Here is a 14,879-nt window from a genome sequence, read left to right on the forward strand (position 1 = left end):
TTAATCTCGACGCAAAATGTAGCAACGCAAAATGTAATAATTCAAAAATCGTGATATTATATTTTGCGTTATTAAATTTTGCGTTGATATCGACGCGAAATGTAATAACGCAAAATGTAATAGTCCTTAAAGGTATGTTTTTACATTTTCCGTCATTACATTCTGCGTTGATATCGACGCAAAATGTAATAATGCAGAATGCAATAATCCAAGGGGTTTTTTTTGGGGGGGGGGGTTGTTTGTTTGTTTGTTTGTTTTTTTGTTTTTTTTTTTTTACATTTTGCGGTGTTATTACATTTAGCGTTGTAACAAAGGGTAATTTAAACATCATTTGCAATGTTGATAATCAATAATTCTTATGGTCTTTGAAGCCGAACGCGGGGGGGGGGGGGGTCCACCCAAATAATTTTTCTAAACTATAGTAAACATTGCTGAAAATATCCGATAGAGCCCCAAATGAAATTGCTTCCTTTGGGCCTTTTTTATTGGATTTTAACTATTTTTCAATGGAAGTTTTATTATTGTCTTTTCGGGCATTTTTAAACCAAGCGCAATAATTCAGATTTCTATTTATACGCGGACATTTAAGACAGCCGTGTACACAAAATGCCGACTAGTGCTAATCCGGACTTTATTTCACTTGGTTTACTTTTTCTCTATAATTATACCCCACGCAACAAGTTGCAGGGGGTATAATGTTTTTGATCCGTCCGTCAGTCAGTCAGTCCATCAGTCCTGTTTTTTTTTTTGGTCAGCGCAACTCCTCATAAACCGCTGCACAGAATTTCGTCAAACTTTGCAGATATTTAGGACACAATGTGTAGATGTGCATATTACCAGGGAATTTCAATTCCTTTAATTTTTCTGGGAATTTCGGCACTTTTCAATTTAGATTTTTTGCCATATCTTGAATATAGAGATGAACAGTTTGTCAGCGCAACTCCTCTTAAACCGCTGCACAGAATTTGGTCAAACTTTGCAGATATTTAGTATACAGCGTGTAGATGTGCATATTACCAGGAAATTCTGATTCCGTTATTTTTGCCCTAAGAGTTTTGCCTATTATTGAAAAAACTTTCAAGCTAGGTAATTAGGAAATCCACTGGAATCAGCTTTTGTAATTAAATTTTTTGTGAAATATTTTATGATCTTAAAAGACCCCTATTGATTTTGAGATTAAAATATTAATGATTTAACACACACACACACAATCTTGGATAGTTCTCACCCCTCCCCCTCCCCCATCCCACCTCAAATTGGTGCTTTGCCTTAAATAATTTCATAAGTACTGTATATAAACAAATTCAAATGACTACATCATAATTTTTTTCCATCAATTATTTAAATATGTAAATTGTCGTGTGTCGGACGGACTTACATTCATTAACAAATCGAAATCACTGAGGAATTTAAATAACAGTTTGTCAGCATAACTCCTGCACTGAATTTCCTGAAACTTTGTAGGTATTTCAGACATAATGTATAGATCTGTATATTACCAAAAAATTTTGAATCCATTATTTATCTAGAAACTTCAGCCCAATAAAATTTGTAACATTCAAAGATTTGAATGTCCTTATATGCAAGAAGTTTTGATGTTATGATTTTTGCAACTAGTGCCCCTTTTTGAATTATACTGTGTATTTAAAATGCACTGTGCCATTCATTACGTGTTGCATTGTCGAGTTTTGGGGGAGCGTGGGGTATGTGAGCTTGCTCACTTTTTCTTTCATTTTAATTAAATTATGATTCTCCCAATATATCAATGACCATTTGCCCCTTCCGATTAATTTTCACACCTCCCGTATTTTGAGCATTTTCAGATTGTTTTTTTAACTATTTGTGAACACTATTTCTATATCTGATTATTGTATAATCTGTGACGAATAGCCACATAAGCAGGCTCTGTATGAATCCGGCATGAGGTCAGAAAATTTAAATGACTTTTTAGTACAGTAATGATTAGTGAAAACGCAGCGTGGACCTAGATTAATGGCTAAAATGGAATAACCCGTCCTCCCCTAAAATAGACTAGTCTGAATGGTATAAAATACTAGTACACCGCACTGAGAGTTTCATGGGGTTGGCAGGCTGAGTGGCTGTTGGTTAGCCGGAAAGAAAGCCATTAGAAGACAGAAGTAAAGAAAGGGTAGAATAAAACAAAAGATTTTATCAGTGACAAGATTCCTGGGAAATTGAGGTAAGATATATGTACGAGGGGTGATCAAAAAGTTCGCGAACTATCTCTATATTTACAAAACCACAATTCAGATCAGAATGAAATTTGGCACACATATGGTCATACACATATTTTGTAAATAGCAGATGTCATGTAATGTTTTGCTCCGTGTTTGTGACGTCATAATGTGAAAATGACGTCAATATATAGGTCACTTATGACAAAAAATGGTAGACTTTGTCGTACTCGAGCAACGAACGACTGTAAAGTTTAACGTTTATCTTGAAAACTCCTTTGCCATAGAATATGATATTTTGTGCAAGGTTTATGAAGACAAAATACTTACCAGAAGTTCAATCATTAATTGGATTGATTGTTTTAGTGAAGGCAAGGAGATGGTTAAAAATGGTGTTTGTTCTGTTGCCCAGCGAAAGATGTGTCTTTAGTTGAGCAATTTGTTGTGAAAGATCGACAAGTTACAATTATAAAAATAGTTGAATATCTTAACAATAACATAATTATTAATTACCTAAAATATCATTTACGTTTGACTTTAAACATATGAGATATGATAAAAAAGAGGTTAACCGTACTTTATCCACATTGGATAAACGACGCTCCGGAGACAGAGAACTCAGGTTTTGATGATAACCATGCTAATTCTCAGAGAAGGGATGTCCTTATCCACCCATCCTATTGCCGAGACTTGGCCATTTTTGTCAGATGGACTGTTCTTGTTATAAAAAAAATAACTTGCATGGTAAGAAATATAAGACTCGGAAAAAATCTTTTAGCTTCTGTGAACAGAACGCCACGGAGCATGTCACGTGACCGCCTGGATCACGTGATTCGCGCATGGGCAGAACAATGGCAGATGTGCATTATAATCGGAGAGGACTACTTTAAAAAAAATAATGAGCACTGAAACCTCATTTTATTTCTTTTAAGTTAGTAATTTAATTAGTTCGCGAACTTTTCGATCACCCCTCGTAGTTGGGCTGAAAATCTGAAGAAAATTGAAACACTTAGTACCCGCTATCAATAGGAACCAGGGGCAAGGTACACGATGCCAAGCCCAGAGTTACTCAGTCATTAGAATTCAATCCACCTCATATTTTCTGTAATTAAAGATAATAGAAACCCAGATAGGTTAGAGAAAAATTATTATGCTGCACATATAGAAATACTTGATTATAAATTCAGGTAGAGAAAGAGAAAAATTAATCCCCTGAGAACCCTACGCAGGGGTACAAGTTACACTACTGAATGCCAACATTGTAAATACTTGACACTTTCTAATGATGTCAAAATGCTTCAGTGGTCACTGAAAATTACAGTTATGATTGACATTATTTAATCATACATTTATTAAACTATGCTTTACTTTATAAATTTGATAAATCTGGACCCTAGTACTAATTAAAAGACGTTTATATTATGCTTATTTTTAGTTTAGATAAGCAGGTTTATATTGTGAAAGGCTTTATTTCATTTTACTTATTTCAGAAACTAGGTCACTTAAAAAGTCCATTTATTGTAGCTAGACAAAGTATCAAAAACAAACTTAATGTAATAAACTTTGTTCAGATTTTCAAAATTTTTGTTCGATTTCGATGAATCTCCCCAGATATTAGGGGTAGCATGGCATTTAGTTTTTTTCAAAACGTTCATTAAAAAACTCTTGCTAAGAGACTCAAACTCCAGTCAAAAAGTTAGATCTCTAGTGTAATTGTACAACTTTGTCATATGTGTAATTAAAATACATGTATTTGAGCATTTCTCTGTTTTTCAGGATATAAATAACATATATTGAAGATGTATGGTACAGCACAGAGGTTAAGTGGAACATTTATTTATTCTCAATAGATTTCATATTTATCTATTTATATTTATTCTAATTTATTTCAATGTTGGGTCCAAAGGGCAAAATAATGAAATACAATTCATAGAAAGAGAAAACTAGTATTCTCTGAAATGTACCTTACGGGCCTTATCATGATCAGGTAACTTTGACCTTCCAAGAACGCACTGAAATGAAATACTAACATATTTTTGAAAAGGATTGGGTTTATATTTTTGATTTATAACTTTGGACTATGTGCATGATTGATACATTTGCAAAATATTATCAATCAATTAGAAAATAAAACGAAAGAAATAAATAATTCTAGGATCTCGCAGATTTGAGATTACCAATGGAAAATTTTCTTGTCAGCGATTTGATTATACCATCAGAAACTACTACTTAAAATGTAACAGAGACGATCCCCAAACATCCCCCTTTTTTATACAGTACATTCTTATTTATACAATGGAAGGTTCAATACCACCAAAGTATCATCCACTGCATTATACACACACACACACACACACCCTCACACACACACACACACACAGATATATATATATATATACTCCTCCATGGCACTTGATCCTACCTCTGATGTTTTTAGAGGTCTGTGTTTGCTTTGCTCCAAATTTGTATTGATTCAATTGACTTTTTAGCTTGATTACTGTTCGTTATCTTCTTATTTCATTTGAAATATTTCGTCAACGACAACTACCACCTATTTCAAATATCGACTCGGCGTTGAACAACAAAAAAAATTCAAGTAGGAGAATCAGATAATTCCAGCATAAAGACTAGGTACAGATTCAAATGCTCTTTCATATTCCAGATTATTCATATATCACTTGCTGATGTATGAATTTTTTAGTATAACAGATTTAGCTCAAACGAAACTTTCTCTTTCAAAATCAATGTGTTTCTAATGATTCTCTTTGCATGTCAAATTGATCTGAGGATGAAGGGATGCAAACAGTGTCATCGTACACTTCATCTAGTCCTCTACACATGCTGTATGGGGAGTTCAGGTCCCGAAGCGTTTGTTTGTCTTTATATGTTAACGAATTCTTTCTTCTTAAGGCAGGTGACCTATATCCTTCTGTTTTTGGTGCTTTAAAAAGCAAGGTATTGCCATAGGTAATATCATTTTGTAGAATATCCCTTATAGGTTTCCGGTTTGGACGTACTACCGCAGCATATATATCTGTAGAACTCGTCTCCCCTTGTTCATCTTTGAAAAAAAAGGAGGCAACGTTAAAATATTTTTGTCATAAATCATAACACTCCACAAAAAATGTTAGATAGAAAAATGAAATGGGACAATATACATGTATTTTTCTATTTACCATCAGTAGAATTCTTTGCATTTGGAATTTCAGTGGTGCGTTTGTTTGTTATTCTAAGTAAAAATTTATTGTTATATTAATCATCCACATCAAAGTAATACTACTTAGAAAATAACGACCTTATGTACGATGTTATGTCGATATAATTGCTTTTAAAAGCAAAAATAATTTCAAGAAAGAAAATTTGCAAAACAGCCTTCTAGATCGTACAGCATACCTGTAGGCGATTCCTAGAACCATTACAAACAACAAAACTGCTGCTAAAAGTGAGGCAGGTAAGGCAAGTTTGAAAACCCATTCTAAATCTTCTTTTCTGTTTTTCTGCAATTCTGTGCTTTCTGGTAGCCAATACGAATAATTTTATAAATATTTTATTCAGTTCAAATTCATCTATAATAGGGCATTTTTAAAGAGATAAATAACGTTATTCAGTGTTCATTAATAGCTCAGTCGACGTGCATATTCCATGATGGCAATGTTTATCGCATCGTGGAAGATATATATGCAATCATATATTTGCTATTAAAGGTGCTTAGACACAGATTTGAACTTAATATTTTCTCAAATTTTCTGTATAATATCACGACTTATATATTGCAATAGCATTTCACATGAAAATATAATTAAAAACTTATTTTATCTTGAAATTATTGGAACTAGGAATTCTGGGACGCGTTTGATTAACACATCTTTGCACTTACACAAATTTTAACTTTATCCTTAATATTAAGAAAAGAAGCGATTTTGTTATGTATTAATGAAAAATATTACATCTACAGGGTTTGACAATAAGGCACGTCCGACCGACCCAGTCTAGTAAATGAGTGGTCCGGTCGTGTAAAATGTAACTAGACCGATTGGTCGTGTTGCTAAAATAACTGTTAAACCACATTTCAGTCTTCCAAATAAATATACAAAAAAACTTTTAAAGAAATTTTGTCCAATTGAAAACACTGTAAAAAAAAAATTCCCCGTATGACACAATTGCTATTTTAAGCCACAGGCACCTGAAGTGTGCATCGACACCCCCCCCCCCCCCCATTAATTAAAAAATAGTAAGTTTATAATTTCTCAAAAGTATTATATTTCCTTTTCAATCAAACTCATATTTCGTTTCATGCAAGCAGATTGTACTTTTTCTCACGTGTAGAGATTGGCCATGAAAATACAGTAACCAGTGGTTACGGCTGTAAATGTAATAGACAAGTCAGGGTAGACACTAGCGTCGTTCAGTATCAATATGGTATAAAAAAGCTACTGAAAAATATATTCTGTAATTAATTTATTTATATTTAGGATAAAAAAATTATTAAAGTTCATTGCTTACAATAGTCCCATGTTGTGATGAACCAGACTTTATTGGCTAGTCGTCAAAATCTTGCCATGCGCGATTGAGAGAGGACTTCAAAATTGGCGATTATAAAAATTAAGTTTGCATGTTAGGTGCTAGCGATTTTACGGTCAGGGCTAGTAAAAATTATGGGAAGTAGCCCGACTGGTCTAGTACTCATAAAAGTTAATGTCAAACCCTGATCTATAATCCAGAAAATTCAGAGTAGAAATGTTCGAAAGCAAAACCAAATCACCAGTATTGTCAGTCCGTGCTCTGTGATGTGTACAGAGTTTAACAAATTGAACATACCCGTGAAACATAAACTGTCTTTGTAAACAGGGCACGAGCTCTGTTATTGTTAATGTTTATGATTCACCGGGTGTGTTCAATTGTCAAACTCTGCATACACCACTGAACACTGACTTACAATACTCTGAGTTGGTTTTGCTTTCGAACATTTCTACTCTGAATTTTCTGGGTTATAGTTTTAATATTTTTCATTAAAGGTGCTTGGACACAGATTTTAAGTTAATATTTTCTCAAAATTTCTGTATAATGTCATGACTTACACGTTGCTATAGCATTTCATACTAAAATATAATAGAAATCTTATTTCATCTCGAAGTTATCAAAACTTCGAATTTCTGGACGCGTTGGATTGACACATCCTTGCGCTTTCACATATTTTAATATTATTCTTAATGCTTAAGAAAAGTGGCAATTCTGTTGTTTTTTAATGAAAAATATTAAAACTTTAACCTAGAAAATTCAGAGTAGAAATGTTCGAAAGCAAAACCCACTCACAGTATTGTAAGTCCGTGCTCAGTGGTGTGTGCAGAGTTTAACAATTGAACACACCCGGTGAATCGTAAACATTAACAATAACAGAGCTCGTGCCCTGTTTACAAAAACAGTTTATGTTTTACGAGTGTGTTCCATTTGTTAAACTCTGTACACATTACATAGCACGGACTGACAATACTGGTGAGTTTTTGCTTTCGAACATTTCTACTCTGAATTTACTGGATTATAGATGTAATATTTTTTCATTAATACATAACAAAATCGCTTCTTTTCTTAAATATTAAGGATAAAGTTAAAATTTGTGGAAGTGCAAAGATGTGTTAATCAAACGCGTCCCGGAATGCGTAGTTCCAATAATTCCCAGATAAAATAAGTTTTTAATTATATTTTCATGTGAAATGCTATTGCAATATATAAGTCGTGATATTATACAGAAAATTTGAGAAAATATTAAGTTCAAATCTGTGTCTAAGCACCTTTAATGCACAAAGAATAAAATCAAAATATGTGAAAGCGCAAGGACGTGTAAATTCCAACGCGTCCAGAAATTCGAAGTTTTAATAACTTCGAGATGAAATAAGATTTTTATCATATTTTAGAATGAAATGCTATAGCAACATGTGAGTCATGACATTATACAGAAAATCTGAGAAAATATTAACTTCAAATCTGTGTCCAAGCACCTTTAAGGTCAAGATCTATTAAATGAGTTTAGACTGTCTGTTTTGTGCTAAATCCATATAACGTCATAATTGATTTAAACTCAATTTTTCCCGTACTTTAAGGTACTTGTTTACTCACGATATTTTAACAACAACGGGTCGCCGTAGTTATAAATGTCGTAAATTTAAAAAGTTGTGTGAATGAATAGTTTTGTATTTTAAGACTATATATAAGAGTTACATATTACATATACAACTAACATTTGTGTCTTTCTTATTCTAATATTTATAATTTATCGGAAATATACTGTTTACGACATATGCCGTACATGTATATATGCCGTATATCAGCGCGGTAAAATGTAAACAATCGTCTGTCATTTAACAAATTCTCAGCTGCTCACGAATCGCTGGTCAGTAAGTAGGATTAATTTAGACCATAATTATGATGTCAATCGGTCTACCGAGGATGAGACTGGACATGATGACAACATACATGTAATTGTTCCAGAACCGGCAGGTAGCGACGTTCCCGTCTCCTTCAACGACTTAGAAAATTCTAGGTAATGCTTAAGTCAAAGACCATAAATTATTAGAAACGAGTTTTCTGTAGGTGTTAATACATACATGTAAATCTTTCGGCAAAAATATTGTTGCCTACATATGAACACAGAAAAAGAGGTCGAGGGAAATAATAACCAAATCCATCAGCTGTTAATCTGACAATGTCAGTGACATGTAACCTGCTCAACTGCTGAATCCTATTCACTTTTAATGCATAAATAAAGTATAGTTTAAAATGATATGAACTTGTAATGATTGCTTTGACTGCCAAATATTTTTTTTATTTCGATCTTTATATATGAATTATGATATAGGATTATAAAAATGGATTTTGATTCAGTTTAATTGCATGCTCAGTGCATAATTGTTATTGATCATTTAACTTAATGCAAATAACACTTTTTCTAAAGATATGACACTGCTTGGAGAGAAGGAAGAAGGGTGGTTGAGTTAGGGGTGTTAGCAGATGGGCTCTCTGGTTGTGAAGTTTGTGGCATTCCTCTCCATCTTTCTCATACCATGGGAATTCTAACTTGTGGATTAGGTTCATTCCTGAAAGTCCAATGTCAAAACACAACATGTCAGCATGTAAATAAAATAGCAACTGGAAAACGCCATGGAAAGATATGGGATGCAAATACCAAGCTTGCCACAGGTACATATTTTGTATTTATTTTTCAGTTACAGTACATGTATATTATGAAAGGACCAGGTTAATTTCCTGTCATGAATATATTCTATTTTTCATAAATACATCTGAATTATATATTTTTAGGAATGGTGCATACAGGCATGGGGCCTTCTCAGGTGAATGCACTTTTAGCATCATTAAATATCCCCCCAATCAGTTCTAGGACACTGCAAAACAGACAAAATGAAACAGGAACAGTTATGGAGAAAATTGCAGTAGAAACTACCAGAAGCAGCCTTCATGAAGAAATTCAGGCAACTGTAGAGTATGTACATGCAGAAAAACACATCCATTGTAATATGAAAATTTTGGTTTTGAATATTTAGAACACTAAAATATATATGATTTAAATGAAGTTATAATGTGTTTATCAGAATGTAAATGGATAGACGATGTCATTTAAAATTTTAATATTTCTATTCTCAAATATATTCAACTTAAACATATTACCTGTAAGCAGTAAATCCTATCATTTTCAATTAAAGATTTTAAAATAGTTTTCCTAAAGATATACAACACAGTAACCTATTATTATATAAAATATTCATTTTAAGAGATTAACCACAATTAAGGTGGGAAAAACTAACTAGCTTCATGTTTCTGATGGCTTTCCTGTGATTTTTAAGGTATGAAGGTACAGACGAGCTAACAGTCAGTGTTGATGCAGGTTGGCAGAAACGAGGCAGTGGGCGATCCTTTGACAGCCTCTCTGGTATGTTGTGCATAATTTTTTATACCCCCCACTTGAAAAGTGAGAGGGTATATAGTGATCGGTATGTCCGTCTGTCTGTACGTCCATCCATCTGTCCGTCCTTCCGTCTGTACGTCCGTCTGTTATGCTTTGGGGTACCCATCTCTTATCCACAACTCCTCTTATACCACTGGTCAATGGATGAAATTTAATGAGACTTTCACAGAATCTTTGGTACATAGTGCCATTGTGACCTCCTATTTTACTTTTTGATTGGACACATATTTTGGTTTTCCCAGAGCAAAATATGGACATTGCCATTCTTTCTATAATATTGGAGGGTACCCATCTCTTATCCGCAACTCCTCCTATACCACTGGATGAAATTTAATGAAACTTTCACAGAATCTTTGTTTCATAGTGCCATTGTACTTACTTACTTACTTATCTTCTCCATGCCCCGGAGGATGCATGAGGCTGTAAATTGTGCACCACCTATTTTACTTTTTGATCTGACACATATTCAGGTCTCCCAGAGCAAAACATGGACCTTGCCTTTATAATCATGTGGAAGGCAGGGGATATCATTTAGTGAGCTCATTGCTCACAGTACCTCTAGTTTTCTTTTAAAAAGGAGTTGGATGTTTAACACAGTAAAACTTCAATTGTTTAAATTATTTTGAATTATAATAGTTATACCTATTTTATACAATATTTATATATTTTATAAGAAATGTATTTCATAACAAACCTATTATTTATATATTTTATCACAAATTCATTCCTAAGATAACTCAATCTGCATGACTTTTTATTTGAAACAATAATATTAGGTCATTGCTCAATGATTGGATCTCAGACAGGTAAAATCATTGATTATGATATACGAACAAAATGCTGCAAAATTTGTGAGAGTGCTACAAGAAGTGGAAAAGACCCCAAAGATCACGACTGCCGAAAAAACTGGGAAGGTATTTTATTTTCTGAGAGAGAGAACTGACCCACCTATCCTTTTCTCTCTATTATTCTCACTTTCAATAATAACTAATCATCATGCAAATGCATGTACTTAAAACTGCTTGAAAGCACTTGTGGAAAACAGAACAAGCAAATTTATTTTGTGCAAGACATGTGAAACAATATATCCCATGAGTATGGTGTCCAGATAGGGCCTTTTACAAAAGCTCACCAGTGATTTCAGAAAAGCAGGCCTTTGCGCTTACAAACAACAACACATCAAGTGAACACAACTTCCCACAACACGAAATCACACTAACACGCAACATGTCAACGCACAGGAATTTTAAAAAATACTGTAAAACAACAACATCCAAGAATACAAACATGCTTTATTAGTATATACATGTAAATAAAAATGAAAAAGTGAAGTTATGTTTTCACACTGTATTTGTTAGAAAAAAAATCATGGAAATTCATTTAAAATCATAGCAAAAATTATATGTAAAAATATCATGATACATGTATTATCATGATATCGTTTTTAAATTGTGATATATTTCAATATAAAATTTTGGCAATACCCATCAATAATAACATAGGTAACTTTATTTATTAGATTACTTTTATCTGATAACCCCATGCTTGACTTTATTTGAGGGAATTCTGCAAAATGATCCATTTGAAATGAGTTGTAGAGTGTATATTGTAAAATATAAACAGTTCTAGTAGCACATAAAACATTTAACTAACTACAATAGTTTCATCTCAAGCTTTACTGGACTTCTTTTATATAGGAAGCTCTAAGGCGATGGAAAAGGATATGGTAGCTAAAATGGTCTCCAGAAAAATGGAAGAAGGGGTGAACATAACAAATGTGGTTGCAGATGAGGACACCACTACCTTTTGCCATTTGAGAAACGTCCACAAAAACATTACAAAGATTAGTGATAAAAACCATATAAGGAAAATTTTCTCTTCAAATTTGTATGGTTTACAATTAAAACACAGATCACTGAGTACTAAAGTTATTCGGTACTTAGTAAAATGTTTTAATTACATGATATCACAAAACAAAGGGAATCCGGTGGGAGTACAGAGAGGGTTGGAAGCACTAAGCAGACACCCTTTTGGAGATCACAGTGCTTGCAATGAATCTTGGTGTTCCCATATCAGCAATCCGAAACAGAAATATTCTGCTTTGCCATATGGGAAACCACTCAAGGACAGCCATCTTCAAGAGTCCATTCAACTTATCTGCTCCAAGCTACTGAAGGACACTTCCAAACTTTCAAGATTAGGAAGTACACAAGCAAATGAAGCATTCAACAAATCTGTCTCCCTAAAAGCTCCTAAGAATCATCACTTTGGTGGATCTGCAAGCCTCAGTTACAGAGTTTCAGCAAGTGTTGCAGAGAAAAATGCAGGGCAGACATATCTGGTTGAGGTAAGTCATATATAGTTCTGCATTTGAGTGATGATGACAACTTAACATGTCATAGATTGAATATTTAGAACACCATTGAGTCAGTGATAAATTATTTATTGAACTTTAATATTAAAACATTCTACTTTTAATAGGTGAACAGAAGAGTTGGTCTCTCCCCAGGAAAGCACACAAGGAAATTCTGCTATTTGCGTGATTCTCAATCAAGAAAGAGAAAAGCCATCGCAAGAACAAAGAATGCAAAGAGGAAAAGAATGCAACTGAAAGCCAAGAAGTGAGATTTTAAAAATTTAAAGTTATTAAAAGTATTAGTCTACCTCCAACCACTTTGTGGGGTTTGATTGTGTTGGACTACTCAGTCTGTCACACACCTAGAGCTTTACTGTATCATAATTTTTGTAAGGTGTATAAAACGATAGTATTAAATATAGACAGAAAAAAATTAGTTGTGTAATTCATGCATACTTGTATATATTTACTTTGCTCTTCTTGATAAGTTTTGAAAATCAATTTTGTTTTGAAGTTTCAAATAGCTCAGTTATTGATATTTAAAATTTTATTGCCTTTATAGATGCCAGACTACAGCATGTAAAGAGATAAGAGAGGGGCCTACATATGAGTCTGGAGTTGGAATCTCTGATTCCAATACTGTAGTTGATGAAATTCCACCACCATCATCTGCACCACAACCACAGAGTTTGTCAACCAAAGACAAAAATTTTGTCTTCTTTGACCTGGAAACAACAGGACTTGGTATTGATGAATTCTATTTCTCTAAATTAAATCTGTACAATTGATTTTAAGGAAAACTTCAAAAAAGTTGTCTTATGTATTAAAAATCATAAAAGAAAGCCAATGCTGATTTTGGTAAAAAAAAAAAAAAAAAAAAAAAAAAAAAAAAAGGTTAATGAATGCCATAGTTGATTTTGTTAGTTTTTTTTTTATTTAATGAATGTCAATGCTGATTCTTTTTTATTTCAGCAAGAACATCACACATTCTGCAGGTGGCTGCCATTTGTGGGAAGGAGACATTTTTTTCCTATGTAATGCCTAAGAAGCAAATCACACCCTCTGCCTCCACAGTTACTGGCCTAAAGCTTGATAATGGAACCCTCTATCACCATGAGAGGAAAGTCAATGCTGTTTCAATTTCAAGTGCACTTGGTTCTTTTTTAAGCTTTATTGAGAAGCAAGGCAGTGTTATTTTAGTTGGCCACAATATCAAAAGTTTTGATGTTCATGTTCTTTTTCATGCTCTAGATTCTTGCTCTCTGTTAGATCGAATGTCAAAATGTGTACAAGGTTTTTTAGATACCAAATTTCTATTCAAAATTGTCCATCCCAATTTGTGTTCATATAGACAGGAACATTTATCAGAAGTGTTGTTAAATTGTACTTACAATGCACATGATGCTGTAGAGGATGTTTCAGCTTTACAAAGGTTATTTGACACTGTTCATTTTTGTGATGATGAACATTCATCCTCTACATTTACATCTCAGTATGCTTTGAGTGTCCATAACTACCAGAAAGTTGTAGATAGAAACATTCCATCCTTAAAATGTTTAATTGATAAAAATGTTCTGAGTGTCAGAATGGCAAGGAAGGTGGCAGGTAGTGGCCTAGATTTTGATTGTCTCAGATTAGCACATTCTAGAAGTCCTGATGGAATTAACAATCTATTCACTGAGCAGTGTGACAACAAATCTGTCAGAGTTACGAAGTGCAAGAAAATTATTGATATTGTTACACAGTTTTTCATGTCTTTAAATGAAAGTTAAATGTCTGATCACTACATGCATAAGGCCTGGAGTGTTGCATTCCTGTATTTTCCTAACAAACATTGAGGTCATACATACAAAATTAATGAAAGAAGATGATTATTAGTTAAATTATATGAAAATTTATATTTTGCCTTGAAATGGATTATGTTAAGTCATGTAAGAAAAAAGTACATTCTTTTACTTTGTTCATGCAGTAATTCATTTTTAACTTATTAATCATTATAGTTATAACATGTAAATTATTAATTTATTTTGACTTAATGTTTTAAAATTTATTTTAAATTTTATGGAATGTGTTTTTAGCTCACCTGAGCCGAAGGCTCAAGTGAGCTTTTCTGATCACTTTTTGTCCGGCGTCCGTCTGTCTGTCTGTCCGTCTGTCTGTCTGTCTGTAAACTTTTAACATTTTCGACTTCTTCTCAAGAACCACTGGGCCAATTTCAACCAAACTTGCCACAAAGTATCCTTGGGTGAAGGGCATTCAAGTTTGTTAAAATGAAGGGCCACGCCCTTTTTCAAGGGGAGATAATAGAGAATTAGTGAAAAATTAATAGCATCTTTTAAAAATCTTCTTC

At 33.3% G+C, this 14,879-nt stretch overlaps 1 protein-coding gene across 1 annotated transcript; it reads left to right on the plus strand.

The window, feature by feature from the left end:
- The first annotated feature begins 1,920 nt into the window (after positions 1-1,920).
- On the plus strand, positions 1,921-14,387 carry LOC133196987 (uncharacterized). Its single transcript, XM_061332829.1, has 9 exons — positions 1,921-1,925; positions 9,145-9,389; positions 9,510-9,690; positions 10,052-10,137; positions 10,950-11,087; positions 11,871-12,520; positions 12,655-12,794; positions 13,092-13,273; positions 13,502-14,387. The coding sequence occupies exons 1-9, from the start codon at positions 1,921-1,923 to the stop codon at positions 14,299-14,301; spliced, it is 2,427 nt and encodes an 808-aa protein (XP_061188813.1). The 3' UTR covers positions 14,302-14,387.
- The last annotated feature ends 492 nt before the right edge of the window (positions 14,388-14,879 follow it).

The sequence above is a fragment of the Saccostrea echinata genome, unplaced genomic scaffold (assembly GCF_033153115.1).
Source record: "Saccostrea echinata isolate AGI-Se365-2 ecotype Australia unplaced genomic scaffold, CSIRO_AGI_Sech_v1 ptg000030l, whole genome shotgun sequence".
Classification (NCBI taxonomy): Eukaryota; Metazoa; Mollusca; class Bivalvia; order Ostreida; family Ostreidae; genus Saccostrea; species Saccostrea echinata.